Source organism: Pteropus vampyrus, unplaced genomic scaffold, assembly GCF_000151845.1.
Source record: "Pteropus vampyrus isolate Shadow unplaced genomic scaffold, Pvam_2.0 Scaffold19, whole genome shotgun sequence".
In the NCBI taxonomy this organism is placed as follows: Eukaryota; Metazoa; Chordata; class Mammalia; order Chiroptera; family Pteropodidae; genus Pteropus; species Pteropus vampyrus.
Genome location: NW_011888800.1, coordinates 16,783,505 through 16,804,710, shown reverse-complemented (window position 1 = coordinate 16,804,710; position 21,206 = coordinate 16,783,505). Strand labels below are relative to the sequence as shown.

Sequence of the window (21,206 nt, the reverse complement as noted above, 5' to 3'; positions counted from 1 at the left end):
AGGGGATAACCCGTTCCTCATATAGTTCTATAAGAACAATCCTGCAGAGAACTTGAATCACCAGAGAAGAAAGGGAACAAAGAAGATGAGTATCACTTTTCCCAAATTATCTTTTCCTAATCCCCACCACTGTTTTATCGATTTTCCTGAATTTAGGTGCCGACAAGGCTGGTACTAGAAAGAAAAAAATACAGAAGACTTAAAATGCTCCTCAGCATGCAACCAATGGAACTTTGACTACAAACGTCCAGGGAAGGGTGAACTTACATGATATGCAATCAAAGCAGAGAAGAAGTATCATTCTAATTTCAAAAAGTGATTTATATTTGGATAAGGTACTTGTATGACTTCATTCACTATTTATTCAAGTGATTTATCGAATTGACTTTTCGGATGCTGAGTAAACACAGGCATGTATCATTCAGATGTCCCTCAGAGAAAATCTCCTTAAACGAATGTAGCTGGATGACAGCCTTCAGCTACCACATCACACGGTCATTAATCCCATGGCCACAGTCCTCAAGCTTCTCCCAATGAATGAACATGGTGGAGGTAATAAAAATGACCATTTATGCTTAATCTCTAACAGGAGATCTTTTTTCTAGGACTCCCCAGTGGTCTAACACTTTCTTATAGCCTCATTTTGGTCAGTTTAAGGTTTTTCACACCCAGTCCTTCCTTCCTTCCTTCCCCTTTTCCTCACAGATGTCAGACTCATATCATGGTCCAAAGTCTCTTCTTGCCTACTCCTGCTGTCTCTCCACTTTATCTGTGAGATGTTTCCTCCAAAAAAAGCTCTTGTGCTTCTCTAATATTTTAGTGTGTGCTTCTAGTAGGACTCTTAGCTTACATATATGACAAAAGTTACCAAACTCCTGTAAAACCAGGAGGAAGTGTAAAACGTTAAATTTAATGATTTCACTTAAATAAACATCCTTACAGCCTTCTCTTTCTCTCTCTCCCCGCCCCTTCCCCTCTCTCCCCCACTCTCGCGTGCTCTCTCTCTCTCCTCTCTCTCCTCTCTCTCCTCTCTCTCCTCTCTCTCCTCTCCTCTCTCTCTCTCTCTTCCCCGCTTCCTCCCTCCCTCTCTTTTGGCCATCTTTTTTCTCTACATCTCACAATTCCTTTTCCAGAGCTGGTCTAAATTTATTGTGACAGATGGAATAGAATGAACTTTGGCATGTCTTTCCTAGCAACATTTACAAGAAATGTACAGAGAGATGAGCAGAAATCAGAGAGCAACATTGTTAACTCCATTATCTTGTTTCAGTGTGTATGGACTTTTTCATTAACACTTGAGAAAGGGGAGAGAATGACAAATGTGGTTTGGCTCTGAACTGATTAGGGACGTTGAAGGTAGAGGAGTGAAGGTTGTAGTAACATTGTCATGAAGAAGCAATAACATCCTATTTTGAAAGTCTGCTCCAGTCTCAGTTTTCCAGGATGACAGAAGTTATAATACTTACAATTATAGTAATATTCCATTTTATTGAAAAATAATTTTAAAATATGTATAGAAAAGTGAAACAAGAAAATCTTTCTGAAAAAGGTTGTGATTGAAATCTTTACTTCAATGTATCTTTCGAGATTTTTCAAGAGGCAATAAGCATTCATATAATGGCATATTCTCTTAATGACTGAAAATTATCACCCCTTTCCAATACCATCATAATTCCTAAATCTTTGAAATAGACAGTTTCTGGGAAAATAATGTGGAAAGGATTTATTCAAAATGCAAAGACGACCTATTTTAGCAAGACATTGACACAGCGTGCACTTAACAAAAACATGGGAGTAGATTAATTCTGTTGCTTTGACAATAATACAAGTCCATATTCAGATTTGAGTTAGGGAAGCAAATTGTTAGGAAGTGATGGATGCCATGGGCAAGGAGGAGTTGCAGTAACTTAAAGGTCATAAACTCAGATAAGCTTCCAAGATCATGCCACACATTTTTTCAAAATTAAATTGGAATTTAACTTAATTATTTTCTAAGATAACTCGACAAAATAAATGAAAAGCTATAATTTTCGAATAAATTTAAAGAGACCGTGTGTATAGGGTAAGGATGAGAAAGTAATCTATTTGTTATCTGAATTTTCTATGGATAATCTAGATCAATCTTTTACCACAGCTGGTTTTCATAACATATTTAAATCACTGTGACATTACAATTGGAATGTAATTCTTCACATATTTATTTTTAGGATATTAAAAAGTTTATCGACATAACATCTTAATTACTTTTATTCAGGAAAAATAAAAATAAAAATGGCATATGTCATTTTTAGGAGCTTTAAATTTGAAATTTTACATGTTTAATTTAAAATAAGTAACATAGATGTATTTAACAAGACTCATTTTTGAAGAATGAAAGTAGTGTAAAACATAACTGAAACTATATTTGCCTTAAAAAACCCCAAAAACATGCATCTGAATTTTGCTTCTATTTATATTATACACAAACATGCTAAAATGTCAATAATTATAAGACAGTTAATTTTTCTGTTTATACTTTGCATAAGCTTTGGTCAACATATACTTTAAAAAATCTATTATATATTTGCTCCAGTATCATTTACAGTAATGATATCTAGAAATACTCTTGAAAAATCAATTAATAAAAAATAAACACATGAACATTATTTAATAATGATGTATTTAAAAATATTTACATCACTTAGAAATAATGAAGTGGAAAGTTTTCTAGGATATGTTGTTAGATGATGGAAAAGAGAAAAGGAAAAATGAAACCATAAGTTGCACATCTGATACGCCACAGTGATTAAGATCATGGACTCTGCAACTAGACTAACTGGGCTTAAATACTGATTTTGTCACTTGCTAGCTGTATGAAGGGAAAGTTAAACTAATTTATACATAGGTTTCCTCATTTGTAAAATGGAAGTCGAAATAGTACTTACCTCATAGGGCCATTGTAAGAATTAAATTAGTCATTATACATGACACAATTGTAACAGTACTTGCTACAAAGTCAGCACTAAATTAGTGCTTGCTTATTTACATATAAAATAGCCTAATTTATGTTAAGTGCACAAAGCTACTATTTTATATTAACATAGCTATGTATGCAAGCACCCAGAAAAAGGCCTATAGACATACATGTCAAATTGATACTAATATAACTGTAGGCATTAAAGATGATCCTCTGCTTTGAGTATTTTACATAAAAACATAATTCATACATTATTTTTTGAGATTAAATTTTAAATACTTTTATCCATCCATTAAATGAAACTATAAAAAAACCCTGGAGATTACATTCACTTATTAAAACAGAAAAAATCTTTAAATACATATCATTAAATACAAACAAGCAGATCAAAAGATAGTATTAACTATTTAAATATGAACCCATTTATGTAAAATGTGTTGGCATTTATATACGGAATAATAATAATGGCTAATCTGGTTAAGTGATTTCGACTTCTTTATATATAGATACATGTTCACATAACTATACATATATACATCTATATATTATTTTTTAAAACACTATAAGATCTACTTTACTGTAAAGGAAAAAGCAGCAGTGAAGCCAGCTAGTTATAGCATCATGCAACATCTTGCATTCAAAATACATATGTTGAGAGCACAGCTAAATACCATCAAGGAATGAATTAGATTATGAATGTACTTACCCACCAAATGCCTGAAGTGCAGAGAATTTGGAAGCATCTAAATCATTGCCACTTACTATTCGAGCCTTAAATAAAAAATGAGAAAAAACAAAACAAAACAAACAAACTTTTAGCATACCATAGCTGTGTAGAAAGGAATTTGGGACATGGGTCAACTGCACTAAACACATAACACCTAATATGACAAATGCTAAGCAGGGTCAGCTCCAAGTCAAAGCTATTGTGTTGTGAGTAGAAGTTTTAAAATTAGCTGTCGGTATTTAAACAAAAACACTGGAAGAGTCCAGGAAAATATATCACATTTCAAATACTATTTGCCCTTAAAACTTGATATGTGCAGTGAAGATCATGAATAGTCAAGGAGATCATGATTAGCCAGACTTAGGAACAGATGCAGAGTTTGACAGTAGCAGACCCCTAGATTGGCAAGTGTAAGCTAAAGTAAGCGCAGCTGGCAGGGTGTAACCTCTTCATAAATGCAACATATTGGGGGCACACTTAAAGGACAACCAAAGAATGGAAAGCTGGGATAACATGCACATTTCACAACTGAAACAGAGGAACCAAAACAGGTCTGTCACAAACAAACATATACAAAAGACAAGGTCCCTCAGGAGGGAAGAAAATGTATGATTTAAAACCTTTTCATCCACAGAACTGCTATCTGAAAAAGAATCAGGAAAAGAAGGGATAAATGTTAGATGGAATACTTTTCAAGAAATCATTTAAACATATACATGAACAAAGTGTTACTGTTACATTATTTTAAATCATAAGGGAACAGAATTTCAAGGCTGCATTCCAAGGGAAGAGGATTAGTTGGTCATCATAATTTAAAAGAGCCGAAAAATGTGCCAGAATGCTTGAAAAGTAGCAAATGGTGACTACAGGATTTAATGAAAGACAATGTGTCATACAAAGAACACAGTTGAAGAATCAGAAGTAGTAGGCTCCAGCTGAGGCTTGCCCACATACTAAGCACATTGGGAAACCACCAAATTTTCTAGTCCAGACCTAACTCTTAAATAAGGTCTCTAACACTTTGCCCATTTGCCTCCAAATATTGTTAAGAGGGTCAATTTAGATCAATATATGTAAAAGTAAACCTCAGATGACTATATAAACTAAACATGTTTTATTAAGGAATTATTTATTTATGCTTCTCATATCATAAAACTTAAGAGCTGTAAGACTTCATTTTGCAAATAAGAAAACTGATGCCTGAATGGGTTAAGCGATTTATGATCACAAAAGTAGTAAATGGCAGAAGTGGGATACAAATCCAGCGCTCCTGATCTCTCATATGCTGCCCTTTAGATACACCTTCAGATGAGTTGATCAAAACAGAGAGAGGTGGCTAGTGTACAGATCTCCAGTGCAATTTATGATGAATCATAGGGTCAATATTTCTCAGTTTTAGTTGCTCATGGGACCAATTAGATGAACAATGGACTAATAATTTTTTTTAAACTCAAATCTAAATCTGCCAGGGTCATCACAGCTTGGTCTATCTTCACCTTACATATCACTATCGTTCTTAAACTTATTAATTCAGCTTTGCTTATTCACATAAAGCTAAAGGGACTTCTCTATGAGTACAAGTTGACAGAAAGCTAGAGCTGGAGTGACCTTGGGATTCATGTCATCCAAACACCTCACTTTTATAGATTAGCCCCAGAGAGATAAAGATTTGTCATGTAGGTCATGTAACTCAGTGATGACCTTTATTAATGGAAATTTAAAATGTATTTAAGTATAATTTAAGTATGGATTAATTGCTATAACTAAATATTTAAGAGCTATATCTCAGAGTTATTTTTTTTTTTACTATAAATCAGGGTAAAGCAAAATATAAATAAAAGATCAATCTCATTTAGGGCCCAAAATATTTTTAAGTACTAAATAAAATGTAGAAAATAAAATGCAGCATTATATCAGAAGAATATATCATATCCATAAATCTTTTATCATAAGCATGATTTAAAAATTGTGGAATAACTAATTTAATATATCAACTGGTCAGAAAATAGGCATCTGCATTTCATTAGGTTCCAAAAAGTCACCTGATACAAATTAAAAATCTATTTTCTAAAACAGGAAAATTTATTCCAATTTTAAAGTTTAATATGTTAAAATCTTTCAGAGTCATCAACTTTAGTGTGAAATATTAGGGCATGCCTATTATCACTAAAAGAAAAAAAATTGCCCACTACCACAAATTTAACTTATTTCTAGAAATTCTGACCAATATATTAAAACATATAATATTTAAAAAACAACATAAGTGTTAGAAGGCAAGATACGAAGTTGCTTTCAAGAATTAGAATTTTAAACCCAGAAAATCAAAAAACATCACCTGGAAAACTGTTAGGGCAAATAGTTATCGAAGAGAATATATATAACCAACACATGAACAAAATAATAATAGTAAGTTATTTCCCACGTACTTACTACCACTAACTTGGAAAACAATGACATGAGATCTGATTTCGAATATTCAATACTTGGCATTGCCTGTCTGCCATGTATAACTGGCTTCTATATCAACCATCCCACTGAATAAGGTAATCCTAACAAAGCCATCTATTTTCCAGCTGCCAAATCTGACCACACATTTCAAGTTTTTCATTGACTGATTCATTCAATATTTTATTTATTCATTGAAAACAGATTTTTAATTATCAACAATTTCTTTTTGTTCACTTCTACTCCTTTCTTGTCCATTTGCTGTCTTTTCCCCTTTGAAACCTTTCTAAAGTACAGATACCATCACATCTCTTCTCTTTTTAAATCCACCAATGTTACCCAATACCCACATGAGAGAACATGAGATTCACATCTATTGCAGGTTCATAGCTCAGTCCTCATTCACACCCCACACTTTGGCCACAATTAAGTTCTTGCCTTTTCATCATTATGCCATGATCTTTGATACCTGTGTGCCTTTGGATTTTCAGTGTTCTTTCCCTAAAACAAATGTTCCCCTTCTTCATCTAGCTAACTGCCTGTCAGCCTCCAAAACTCAGCTGAAGCATAATTTCTCTTTCTGGAAATATGTCACTTATCAGAGATTTCTGTCCTGTGTACATGAGCACTGTACACTGTGCATTCCTCTTGGCTAATCCTTATCCTTTGCCAGTTTCCTTATCTGCAATCTTCTTAGATAGAAGCTCCTTGATAATTTTTTAACCTTTTCTCAGCTCCTACTATACTGAAATACAGAGGACCAATAAACATTTGCTGAACACTGAATGAACAACTTTAAATGAGCTACATCACTTTATAAAAGTATCTAAAACTCTGAATAAAGAAAATTTGTTTCACCTTTCTGTATAGGGCAGATAAACTTTTCTAACACATTTATAGATTTAACAGTTAAAATCCTAATGGCAACTTGTTGTAATTTGAAATTATCCTAATTTCAAGCATAACTGAATTAACAAATGAAATCATCTAAGACTTTAAAAATTAGAATAAGAGAATGTACACCAATATTAAAAATCTATGAAAGCTAAAAACATCATGATACTGGCAAAATAATAGTTTAAAAGATGAGTGAAACAAAATATACCTAAGTAATAAATGCTTATACTTAATTCAATATATAAAATGGATACATTGAACAATATGAAAGGACATATTATTAAAAACAGAAACACTCAAGTGATGCTTAGACCACAGTCTAAGTATCTGTAATATTTGTATCCTCATATCCCATGAAGTTCCAGATGTATTAAATAATTAGTTATAAAATAAAGTAAAAATAGAAAAAATATTTATTAATGCTATGGAATGAGAAGAATGTTTAAACTTAGAGGTAAAAAAATATAAGTAAAAGTTTGATAAATTTTTTGTGTCCATTTAGTATTTTTGTATATAAAAACAATTAAAAAGAAAATAAAATATATTTGCTGAAAACATTACTTAATATGTTCAGTGTATAAAAAGAACTTATACCTATAAAAAATGACCCTAATTCCCCAATAAATAAATGCTCAAGAATGTAACTAAATGATTCACAAATTAGAATGCAACAATGATAAATAAGCATGAAAAATGATCTAACTTATTAAAATTATGCCTAATCACAACCATAAAGTTAGCAAAGATTGGATAATATTAAAATGATATTACAAGTAATTCCCGAGGCTATCAATGGTGTCATAGGTCAGACACCATGATGTGTGGTTGATAGAAGTAAAAGTTGTAATAATTTCAGAAACTTTTAGTGATGTCTAGCAACAGACTTTGTTTTGAGGAGGAAATTCTGTTATTGAAATTTCTAGGCATGCTAAGGAAATTATTTTTGTTATGGATTGAATTGTGTCCTCCAAAATTCATATGTTGAGGGACTAACACCCTGTACCTCAGAATGCAGCCTTCGTTGGAAATAGTTTTTGTAGATATAGTTAGATAAGATGAGGTCATACAGGAGTAGTGTTGTCCCTAGTCTAATAAGACTGCTGTCCTTACAAAGAGGAGGCAGGCACACACAAGAAAATCGTCATGTAATGATTGGAGTCAGGCTGCCAGGAGACAGAAGAGAGGCCTGGACAGATCCTCCCCTAACATTTTCAGAGGTAGCACTGCTCTGTTGATGCGCCTTGATCTCAGACTTCTGGCTTCTGGAACTGTGAGACAATAAATTTATGTTGTTCTAGGTCACTCAGTTTGTGGTATTACTTTATTACATCAGTGCTGACAAACTAATATATTTTAAATACTATAAATCCATGGGTAAAGATCTGCATTGTTTTATTATTTAAATAAAAAATTGAAAAAAGACATACATGATCAAGTATAGAAGTATGGGTTGAAAATTATGTTCTATAACCTATGAATCTGCAACCATTAAATGCATTTTAAAAGACTATATAAAATGTAAAAAATGTTTATGCTGTATATACATATCTTAATACACATGTATTATATATGTATACATATATTATACGTATTACATATATATGTAACCAATACACACACATACATACACGCACACTCATGATGGCTTTATTCCCTGATTAACTGTCTTTTATTCTATACAAAGTGTTTTGTTTAGTCACATTCTGGTTAAACCGCTGTAATTACACGCTGGATATTTCCTATAATGCTGCTTCCAATGCTTCTTAGAAGTCATATAATCTCACAAGATTATTTTGCAGTTCAGTGAAAATATCGATATAGGACAATGGCACATCTACCTACTTTTATAGTGAAACCTCCTCTATAAATGGGATTGAAGTGAAGTTTCAGTGACTACATTTTTTAATGTCTCAAAATTCCATAAACTAGATATTTAAATTTTTTTTTAAACTTAGAGAATATTTACTAAGTGAACATCACTATTCCAACCATGCTGCATGGGAATCTAAAAAACGAAAACCCTAAGCATACAAAAATATACATAATATATGTGTGTCTCCTGAGTATTAAACCCATCAGAGGTTCTTATGTGAGCATCCCTGAGAATAAAATGTTATGTGATTTAAGGCAACATGTGATAGCCTTAGCCTTCAGTTTTCCTTTATATAAGTGAAATAAGAATGTCTGACCAGCATATATCAAAGTCCCTAGCTCTAAATTCTATGATTTTATTTTTGTATGTGTAATGAATTTTAGTATAACAAGGACGATTTACTCACTAGTTACCAATAAAAATAACTATTTAATATAACTAATGCCTAAATTTGAGACATTTAATTTCACAATGTAAGATAAAAGTAAAAATTATATTTATTCTCTTGCTTTTTACCATTATAACATATTTTCTGAAGGAAATTTTAATGGAAGAGATCTCTAAATTTGTAAAGATTTCTATAATCTTATCTAGCTTAGCAATTTTCTTAGACTTCTTTGTTCTAAAGTCCTTCAATGATAATATAAATCTCCCACTGTTGATAATACTGTTCACTATTTGCTTTGTAGAGAGGTTTGGTTTATTTATCACTATATCAAACTACATGACTTTTAAAGCATGTATAGTATGCCTGAACGTCATGATATGGAAGCTGAAAACAGTTCAGAGACAAACTTACAATGTAATCAGAGGATTGTTGAGTTGCCATTAATCTTAACAGAGAACCTACTATGTGCTAGATATTCTGCAAAGCAATTTATCTGCTCTTTTATTGAATCCTCTCAACTGTCCTGAGAGGCATCAATATTTGTTAGATGCTATTAGGCAGAGAAAGCACTTTGGCATGGCTTGCATTTCAGTTGTAATTCTGGATTCAATGAGGTGGGTGCCGAGAGTAATGCTAATGTAACTCATCTCTCACACACTTTTTTGTTAATTTATGGGCTGGGGTGGGTAACTTGAAAAATTGAATCACAATGACAATATGATATGAATATATGAAAAATATGAAGAAGATGATATGGAAGCTCAGAGAAAACATCTCCTAACTCTACATCCAAAAAGGACATTGGTTTTGGAAAGAATTCATGGTGAAGATGTTTTATAAGTGGGTGTTTGTCAGATGAATGAAAGCATTCTTAGCAGAGGGAAAAGAATTTGTAAAGGCATTGAAGCTTGTAAGAGTATTAGGAAGTAAAACATGGGAGTGTGATAGTAAAGAATTTTTAAAAATGAAAGGTAAATGAATAGGGTTCATACATGAAAGTCTTCATATAATCTATTTAAAAGTTTAAATTATACCCTAATTGCAATGTGGAATCAAATTGTTTTCAAGCAAGACAGTGATATGTAACATGATTAGATTTTTCTGTTTTTAAAAATTCAAGCCAGTCATCTGGATAGTAAAGCAGTATAAGATGATATGGAAGGATTCTGCATTCTGGCCCACCTATACCATAATTGCATACACATGCGCAAATGCTAGATAACAATTTTTAAAACTTTAAAACATATCCAAGCTCATAAAAAAAAATGTAATCTCTCAATGCCTACAAATGAGGTGGCAACTCAAAACTAATAGTGACTGAAGTAAAAAACAAAATTGCTCACAGGGGTATTGGAACAAGCCATTCATTCAGCAAACATTTATCAAATGGTTCCTAAGAGCTAGGCATTGTGCTAAGAAATAGAAACTAAAGATAAATATCACTACTTTTCATGAATTTTAATGGTAAGCCCACACAACAAAATCTGTGTTTAAGAAAAGCTAAAACTTTTTTTGAGCTACTTGGATAAAGCAGAAAGTCAACACAGTGTAAATATACTCATACAATATAAATTCATGAGATAATAATTACCTGAGAATGGAAAAACAACAAAGAAGTTTTCCATCCACCTAGGTGCATAAATGGAAAAAAAAATTATCTGTGACAAATGGAACCTCTAACTTGTACCAAATTGGTTCAGAATTCACAAACTGAAATACTTTTATTCTTTTCACATAAAATACAATTAAAATTGATGATGTAAGAGGCAAGTACAAGATGGCGGTACAGGAAAACCCTGAAATCGCCCCCTCCTACAGACACAGTGAATATACACCTCTATATAAAGTAATTCCTCCTGAAGAGCAGCTTCTGCACAACAAATGAGAGAGTGAGCACATAGAGAAGGGCAGGAGACAGGGAAGCAGTAACCATGAGAACCCTAATCTGAGAGAACGATCTGCAGTAGGGAAGCATATCACTGAGGGGCTGAGTGAAGACTCGCCTGTCCTGGGGCACAGTGACAGAATTTACATAGGAGGACATTTTATGTAATAACCCCAAGGCCCTTGCCAAACAAGTGAGGAACTATAGAGACTCTCAGAATTTGCGGGAACTCTCCAGGATCAGAGGTGCCAGTGAGCACCATTGTATATGTTCCCTATACTTAGATAGTATGGATGGAGCTCAGTCCAAGAGCTCTAATCAATCTGCAAGGCCACCACAGCATAGCCTGGACCACCTCCACTACTGCTCACTCCAGCCCTAGCCAGCTGGATTGCCAGAGTGCCACAGGAGTCACATGCCTTAGACCGCCCTACCCTATGCCCACTCCAAACCTGGCCAGCTCGCCCACCAGTGCCCCCCGCCTCCAGACATGTGCCCCAGAAAACCATGCTTGCCCCAGCTCCAGCCAGCCTGCCAGGACACCCTGGGTGCTCCACATGACTGCTTTGGCACCAGCCAGCTTGCCAAATCCACCCGGTATAGGCAGCCTATAGAGAGTTCACTCCTGTACAAGGCCACTCTTTCAAGGCTGAGAGAGGTTGCTGTTTCATCTAATTCACAGAACAAACACAAAATCAAACAAAATGAGGAGATAGCAGAATATGCTACACATCAAAGACAAGAAAAATATCCAGAAAACAAAACAAAACAATGAAACGAAGATAAGTAATTTACCTGATGAAAAATTCAAAGTAATTATCATAAGATAACCAAACTTGGGAAAAGAACAAGGGAACACAGTGAGAACTTTAACAAAGAGTTAGAAAATATTAAACAGAACTATTCAGAGCTGAAGACTGTAGTAATTGAAACAAAAAAATTACACTAGGGGAAATCGACAGCAAATTAAATAATACAGCAAAATGAATTACTGACCTAGAAGACAGAATAGTGGAAACTACTCAATCAGATGAGAAAATAAAATAAAATAAAGTTTAAGGGACCTTTGGGACAATATTGAATATACTAACATTCTCATCATAAAGGTCTCAGAAGGAGAGACACAGAGAAAGGAGCAGAATACCTACTTGAAGAAATAATGGTCGAAAAACTTTCCTAACTTGGGGAAAGAAACCCATCTTAGTCCAGGAAGAACAAAGTCTCAAATAAGGTGAATCCAAAGAGGTACACACCATGGCATATTAAAACTAAAATGGCAAAAGTTAAAGATAAAATGAGAATCCTGAGGCAGCAAGAGGTAAACAACCAGTCCCACAAAAAGGAAGTCCCATAAGAAACTTTGCAGGCCAGAAGAGAGTGGCAGGATATATGTAAAGTGCTGAAAGAAAGGAACCTATAACCTAGAATACTCTACCTGGCCTGATTATCTTTCAGAATTAAAAAAGGCATAACAGAAAATTATATCATTTTTATGGGTAAAACTCAGTATCTAAAGATATACTCTTCCAAAATTAATCTATAAAAGCAGTGCATTTAGAGTACAATAAGATTTTTTCATAGGCATCTACAAATCTAAAATTTATGTAAGAAAAATAAAAGCCTAAGACAATTCTTTGTAAAGAAAAAAGAGCACCATAGCCCTAGCAAATATCATAATTAAAAAAACTATGATAATTGAGACAGTGTGGTATCATCACAAAACAGATAAAAGTCATTGGAATAAAACCAAGAGCCCTCAAATACACACACAAATACATGCACATACATGAGACTTACATATGAGAAATAGCAGTACAAAACCATGATGAATCAATTAGGTTGGTATAACTGGTTTTCCGTGTAAAAAAAAATAAAAGAAAATGAGATTCATTTCTCAAAACATGCACAGATACATTTTTTTGTGCATTAAAATCTAAATGTGAACAAAACTTTAAATTTAGAAATATAGTATATATGGCATATGTGTGTATATACACATATACACACAAAATACACACATATTGCCATGAGATAAATCTGAGAAAGCATAGATAGTAAAAAATAAGAATTATAAATTTATCACATCGAAAGTTTTAAAAAAAACCCGGAGAAGATATTTATAACACACATAACAAATAGAGGAATAGCTTAGCATCCATAGGAACTTTAACAAAAACAACCCAGTAGAAAAATAGGAAATACATTTCAACATGCAATTCACTAAGAGGAATTCTGAATTAACAAGAAACATAAAAAAGACACTCAAATTCTTCAGCTATGAGAATTGTGTAATATAGCAGTAATATATTTTACAACCACTGAAATGAAAAAAATATATATCTGAAACTGTCACGTTGCTATGGATGAAAACTTTCATAAAGTGCTATTGGTATTAAAATTTATATAACCACTTTATAGAACAAAATTATGATTTCTAATAAGGTTAAAATTTGCTACCTTTTTGTCTAATAATTCTGCTTATAAGTGTTTGACATAAAAAATACTCTTGCACATATGTATCAGATTACATGTAGAAAAATGTTTACATTATTTGTAATAGCAAAAATATGATACAGTGTAAATAAATGCCTATTCATAGGGAACGGGTAAATTCTGACATACTGATATGATGAAATATACTAAAATGAATGAATTAAACCAATAGGCATCATTATGAATGATTTTCAAGAAAATTGAGTTTAAAAAATTGCAGAATTATCTAGTATGGCATAATTTACATAAAAATTTTTAAATCGCAAAGCTCTACTTTTGCAGTATTTATGGGTAGTAAAATTATGACAACATAGCCTGGAAGGATACTCATGAAATGTATTATAGTAATTGTTCCTAGGAACAGAAGAGAATGACACTAGAGAGCCAAATAATCTTTAAAAAAGAGCAATATCTCCTTTCATGTCTATTTAACACCAAATGAAACACTCCTCTCTGCTTCTCATACTGGCCTCCATGTACTCTTAAGTATTCTTTCGTTTTCCATTTTCCCATCAAAGGATGGTTCCTTTGATGACAAGGACTTCTCCCATCAATTACCCAAGGAGTATAGCAGAATACAGAGCAGATGACATAGACACATTCAGTAATCACTTATTGGAATTAGGGTACCTTGGAACCAAAGGACTTTAGTGATCATACTGCCTAATGGTTTTCAAATTGTATTCTGAGAAATCCTAAAGTTCCCCCAAAGAGGCTTTGTAAGTGAGGAAGAGGTTTGGTATCTAGGACTGTACCCACCGCCTCTGATTCAAGTACAGCAGTTCTGTTTTTAACTGCTTTATAATTGAGATGCCAAATAAAACTTCTGCAAAAACCAGCTTCTCTCTTTAAAAGAATGAAAACCACTAAGTTTAGACATTAACTTTTTTATAAGGAAATAAATTTTGGCTAATGCCATTTTCTAGCAAGGCCACATAGTTGTTCTATGGTTAACTGATTTGATGTTAACAGAATTCTCAGCACAATGGGAAGCTGTTAAGGAAGCCTTCCGTGAGAGCCTTTGGTTTCTAATGTCCATCTTGTCATATCATATAAACAGGAGGATGTTCCTCTAAGCTCAAGTCAGAAGTGAAAAGATGATAATGTTTAGTTTATCAACACAGCAATTCTGGTATAAATTCAGGGAGGAAAGAGAAGGTATAATTTGCTCCCTCAAATTTTGCAGTGTGCATCACTGCAGTTAGAGCCTTACTCTCACAATCAAAAGAATGAGTCATCATCAATTACTATGGTCATAACTTTTGGATTCATTAAGCACTATGCATTAAAGAAAGTACAGTGGTGTGAGAGCTTTTGGAAAGCAATTGTTTACTCTTGTCTGAAGTTGCAGGAGGAAAGAAAGTCATCAAGTTTCATTCCTGCCTCTGTTAGCTTGGTAATCACTAATGGAAGTCATTCATGAGTTAATCGGATCTCTTCAAGGCACTCTCTAAACAGGGGGATAATTATGTTAGGCACTAGAGCTTGTGAGGAATACGATTCGCAAACCAACTTTGATCTTTACTCCAGGCTCTGCTTAATGGCCTAGAAAATGAAGAATCATTAATTTTCATTAAAAAAAAGTCATATGAGTAGAGATAGTGTTCAGATAACATTCGATTATATGTTTCCTAATGAATGGAAGCCTCTTATAATCATTTTGAAACCAACTACCACAAAATGCATTGTTTTATTCTTGTAATATCTTCAACACAAGTCTTTGAATGACAGTAATCAATCCCACTTCCCAGGTTACACATTGAAGACACAGAAGCTAAGTTTGCAGTCAGATCTCATTTGATCCAACAAATGGAATAATGACAATATTATTCTCTATTCTTCCTGGTATAGAATCTTTGAAAAGTACTGTTTGTCTTTTATAGAATTTCCCAAGTTAGAAATTATCTATTAATATTTCTACTTTAAACAGAGGACCTACAACCATGCTGGAGTTGTTAGAATAGCCCTCTTCTTTTCTGCTAGTGCCCAAGGAAGGTGGTATAGCCACCAACCAAAGTGACTTTGATGATGAAAGAACTACCACAGTCTGTTTGAACAGATCTTTTGGGGGGATGGGGAAATATATATCTCATATTTATCCTAATAATTTAGCCAATATCATCCCAAATGTACTCATAATATTCCCATCCCTACTCCTGTAACTCACAATCCACACTGTCTCATAATGATTCCACCTCTTATCAAGGAGTACTATACGCATAGAGGTTATTAGGTATGGATTATTCTGAATGAAAATTAAGTACAAAGATATTAGTATTAATCAGAAAATACAGTTTATAAAAAGTATACCTCTTCTGGCATAGAGGTTGCTAGCTATATTTAGCCTTTATTTTGTAAAGCAGTTGTTAGAAGCTGAGACAGGTACAGAGGAAAATATTTTTAATCCTAAATAAGAAACATTTGTCAATGCAGGCAGTGTAGAAGATAGAGAATGTGGGTGGAATATCCCCATATGCAGGTGAAGAACCCTACTCCAGATAAAGGAACTAAAAGCTTGCATCCATATTCCAGGTTTTGATTCTCACTCCATATATCAGAATTCCTCCCAGCTGAATGTATAAAAGCAAACTCCCAAGATGGAACAGCTACATATGTAAGATTTCTTCCTGAGTTTGCTGAAGAGTACCTTTGTCTAAAGAGTTGCTTAAAACAAATGAAAAGGATAAACAGAGACTCATAGACATGGAAAATAGACTAATGGTTACCACAGGGGAGAGGGGAGGTAGACAGAATAAAGGGGGTCAAATACGTGGTGACAGAAAGAAATCTAACTATGGGAGGTGAATGCATTGTGTAAAGATATATATGCCTTACTGTTGAAGTGTACAGCTGATACTTATTGGATTTCGTTAACCAATGTCACTATAAATAAAAGCGAATAAATAATTTTTTAAGAAATTTAAAAAAATAAAGATTTGCTGAATCTGTAATATTCCCCAAAGCAGACACCTTCTCTTGTAATCATTAAACAACCTAAGGGGAGAAATTCAACTGACTGTACTCCTAACCCTTAAATCTACTAACCCTAAAATCAAGTCTTCTACAATACTATTATACCAGATCATCTTTTGACCTAATTGAGATTACAAATAAAGGCATTATTTATAAAATACATTTTGTTGAAATAAAAAAAACTATTAGCATCAAACCATTATCTCCAAAAATTTATTACAGACTTAAAAATAAACAGTCCTTCCTACAAAACAGAATAAAAACTAGATAATTCTTGCATTTTAGGTTAGACATGTGAAAAATTGTCTCAAGTATGTTTTTTTCCTGCTTAACAAGGTGTTCTATCAAAGTCACAGAAACTGTCTTTCTCTTTGCTCATACCAGTTTCCAATAACTTTTAGTACAAGGGATTAAAATTTCAGTTCTCTCAAGACAACTCAAATCTTCTAAAGGAAAGTTTCATTTCAAAGGAAGTTTCTACCCTTTTTATGTAATCCTAGAATGAAAATATAGAGACCTTTAGAGATGATCTAATCTATTATCATGTTTCCTTAAAAGCGGACAAAATCATCCCAAAGTGACGTGAATACTACTTAATATAAAAGCTTGAGAAAAGACTCTATCCTTAAGTGTTGTATATCACACTAATTCTCTTTAAACAAATAGCTGAGTTATCATTTTGTAAGAAAGAAGCTGCACCACTGAAAGCCAATTCTGCTCCTGTTCTTAGCTGGGTTCCAAAGTTGAATTGATAACAGATTTTAAGGACTGCCTTATTTTACTGCCTCTTTTGCAGACTGTGAAGACCTTTGAAAATAGGAAACAGGTGGTCATCTTTATGAAAGACTCCACATTCTAACCCAGTGTTTGGTACACACTTGTATATATCAGGCAACACATGAAAGTATATCAGAAACTTCATTAAGTTACTGGCTTGGAAAACTTTATATTATTTGAATTACTTTTAAAAATATAAGTCCTTTTTTGTTATAGTATTCCCCCTACCACCTTGTACCTAGGTAGCCTTTAACTTCAGCCTTATTCTATTCAATTATTAATGTATTAAAAATTTAAACAATGGATCAGGCATCTAATTGCAATACGAGATAAAGATTTGAAATAAAAAACTCAAAAATATTAGTCACAATTTTCTTTTCATATCAAAAGAGGTGTTGTAAATGCATTTGCTAATTTTTTGATATTGTTCTACACAAAAATATATTTAATTTCAACATGGTCAGATCATGCCTACTATAGATTAACCTGTGAAACTAATTTGGAGAATTTGTGTTTCCAGGAATATAAGTTCATTCAAAAAGTATCTTTCATTACACACAGTGGGGGGACATACATGAGCAAGAGCCAGTATTCTATGTGAAGCTTAGTCTGAAAACTCAAAAAACAAGGAAAGTGCTTTTTCTGTCTTGCCTGACTGCTGGTACCACACTTGATTCAACTTTCACTGCTGTCCAGTTGCCTTTGAACACATGAGCTAATTTAATGTTTTGTCCAGTTTAAGCCTGAGTCATATGGTAGGCATCTATATCATCACTAAGCCAGCACTACAGGAAATGTTGGAGGGACTTCTTTAAGTAGAAGAAAAAATGTGTAAAATGTGTAGCAAAAATATGAATAAGTGGCAATAATTGCTATCTAATAACAAGTACTTCAAATGAAAAAGAATTAAGTGCTCCAATCGACAGAGAGGGTGGCTGAATGAATAAGAAAATAAGACCCTTACATATGCTGCCTACAAGAGACTCACTTCAGATTAAAAGACACTCACAGACTAAAAGGAAGGAGATGGGAAAAGATATTGCATGCTGGACCTAGAAGGTGGTGTGCTGAGTGGAGTAAGTCAGACAGAGGAAGACAAATGCCATATGATTACATGTACATGTGGAATCTAAAGAACAAAATAAAGAAACATATGGAAACAAACTCATAGATACAGAGAACATTTTGAGGGTTACCAGATGGGAGGGGGATTAAGGGGGTTAAAGCATGAGATTAAAAAGTACAAATTGGTAGTTACTAATAGTCATGGAGATAAAGTATAGCATAAGGAATATAGCCAATAATATTGTAATAACTATGTATGGTGTCAAAGGGGCACTAGATTTATTAGAGTGATCACTGTGAGTTATACAGATGTCTAATCACCACTATATTGCACACTTGAAACTAATATAGTATTGGATGCCGACTATAATTGAAAAATAAAAAAAAATATTAAAAATATGTGAAAATCAAAAAAATGTCTTCAGAAGAAGAAAGAATTACTGGAGAAAGACATTCAGTGGGTAAGATGATATGAAGAGATAGCACATGAAAGAAAATAAAGGATTAACTTTAAAGATAGAAGGGATGTTTCTGCTGAAACTAAAGAAGAAAGTAAGAACAAGAATGCGTGTGAACTGATTGTATTCTTTTATTCTGACTAAGTCCATGTCAGGTCATTCTGTGTGAACTCTCAAATCTGAATCACTTTTTTAACAGCAAGCCTGAAAATATTTTCATCTAGTATGATTTTTTAAGGTTTAGAGGAGTTTAGGTGGTCACTGGAATATTTCAAGTTCTTGTTTTAATATTTATTCTCTTCAAGAGGACATGAGGCTCAGTAAGGATTCATTTTTATAAGAAAGTAAATCATCTACTCCGACAAACCTCAACTCTAGGCTTCAGATTGTGCTCTGTATATATCATTTCTTATTTCTATAAACATGAATCTCAGAGGTCTTATAATTTTTTCTCATTTCAAATTTCAGATGCTTCTGAAATAGAATCACTGTATTACTTAAATCTGCTAAATGAGTCAAAGGATATAGAAATATTGCTATACCAACAAAATAAATTATTAGAGCTCAATATCACTATAGCACTGAGGATGACTCTAGTACATGTCACAGTCATTGCCTTTTAAACTTCCAAGTATCTACCTAGTGACACTCTCTACTGGAGTGAGCCCCAGACATTTCAAATTCGGAAGATTTAAAATAGAACTGATCTATTCCTCTGCTAATCTCTCTCCTGCATTCTCTTCGTTTAAAAGATGGTAATGGCTTCCACCCAGTCATGAAGTCAAAAGCCTTAAAGTCCTTCTGTACTTTGTATTACATTCATTCTCATGTCCAATCAGTCACTAAGTCTGGTTGAAACCACCTCCAATGCAGTCCTATCACTGCCACTGTTCAGATTTTCATGATTTCGTCAATGGTCTATATGGTTTTCCCACCTCTGGGTTTTCATCATAAGCTGGTAGAAGTGCTTTTTCTTTTTTTTATCATTTGTAGTAGAATGGGTTGTTTCATTTAAAGCTTTCCATTACTTACTCCTAGGCCTTTAAAATGTAACTTGTGTTTAAACCTGATGAATTGGCCCAAAACATGTATCTCTTCTTTGTGACTCTAATAAAGTGATAATAAAAGATTAAAATATACAAAAACTTTAAAAATGAAAGAAGAAACAGGAAAGAGCCTAAAGTGGATAGTTAGTAGAAGTAACTTATTCATATCAAAAGAACTCCATCATAATCCAGACTGGGAGGCACCAGGTGGCAAGGAATATGGACCAGGAAAAAGAGGCCAAAAACAACAGAATGATTATTTAAATATAGTATTTGGAGCCCCAGGTCCTGCTCACCAGGAAGCTGTCACTACTTCATGAAGAAGACTCAAGGTTTAGTCTCATGAGAAACTGAACCTGAAAGACTACAAACCCAGAAATGCCAGGCAAATGATGGGAATGCGATAAAATTATCACTATTAAATAAATCCTATATATGAACTGCTGAACTGTCAGACCCCTAGCCGCTCTGCTCCCAGAACAACACAAGCAGACGTATGCCCCTCAGGTAGGAAAACTGGAAGCTTCTCTTCTAAACAAAGTGAAGAGCCTCAAATATAAGATATCCAGAGTGACATTTGCCACACTTTCAGAGACACACACCAGTGAAAATTCAGACTTGTTCCCATTTTAACCTACAGTATAAACTACCAGTTATCAAAACCCACTCAAATACACAGCACTTACACAGTCATCTTCTAAATGCCTCAGTCTTTCACATGAACTTATAGAAAAGGACAATGGACAAACTGCTAATATGAAAGACACAAAGCAGAAGAGGAACCCAAATGAACCAGAGCCAATATATGGGAAAGTCGAGAAGCATGACTTAAGAAAAACACTGTAAATATAATTTCTTTAGAGAGCTAAGAAACCATGTTATATCATAAAGAATAAAATGCTATAAAATGTAACTATCTGAGAAAAATAAATCATATATTAAAAATCTGATAGCTAAAATAAAAGTATTCAATTAAGTGTTAAGAAATAGAGCTCAGAAAATCGGACAGCAAAACAGAAAGAAGAAAAATAGAACTGGTAAGAAAATTATAGCTCAATCTTAGAAGTCAAACCTCAAGTTAAAAGAATTCCAGAGAAGAAGGAAGAAATTTGTGGTGGGGGGGAAATCAATTCAAAAGCTTTAAAAGAAAGTTAGATGAGGACATTTTCAAATGTAGCGTATGTTGTTGGAATAGTGGTGAGGATAGCTGCCTTCCAAACATG

The 21,206-nt window shown here is 33.4% G+C and overlaps 1 protein-coding gene across 1 annotated transcript in view; it reads right to left on the bottom strand.

Moving 5' to 3' along the window:
- Positions 1–21,206, bottom strand: part of LOC105288825 (protein unc-13 homolog C) — a gene marked incomplete at its 3' end in the record, with an annotated part of 460,652 nt that overhangs the window by 328,584 nt on the left and 110,862 nt on the right. Inside the window, exons 3-4 of the mRNA XM_023527723.1 lie at positions 4,304–4,326; positions 3,663–3,727 (exon numbers count right to left, since the gene is read on the bottom strand). Coding sequence (XP_023383491.1) covers positions 3,663–3,727; positions 4,304–4,326 — 88 coding nt within the window. The remainder of the gene's footprint in view (positions 1–3,662; positions 3,728–4,303; positions 4,327–21,206) is intronic.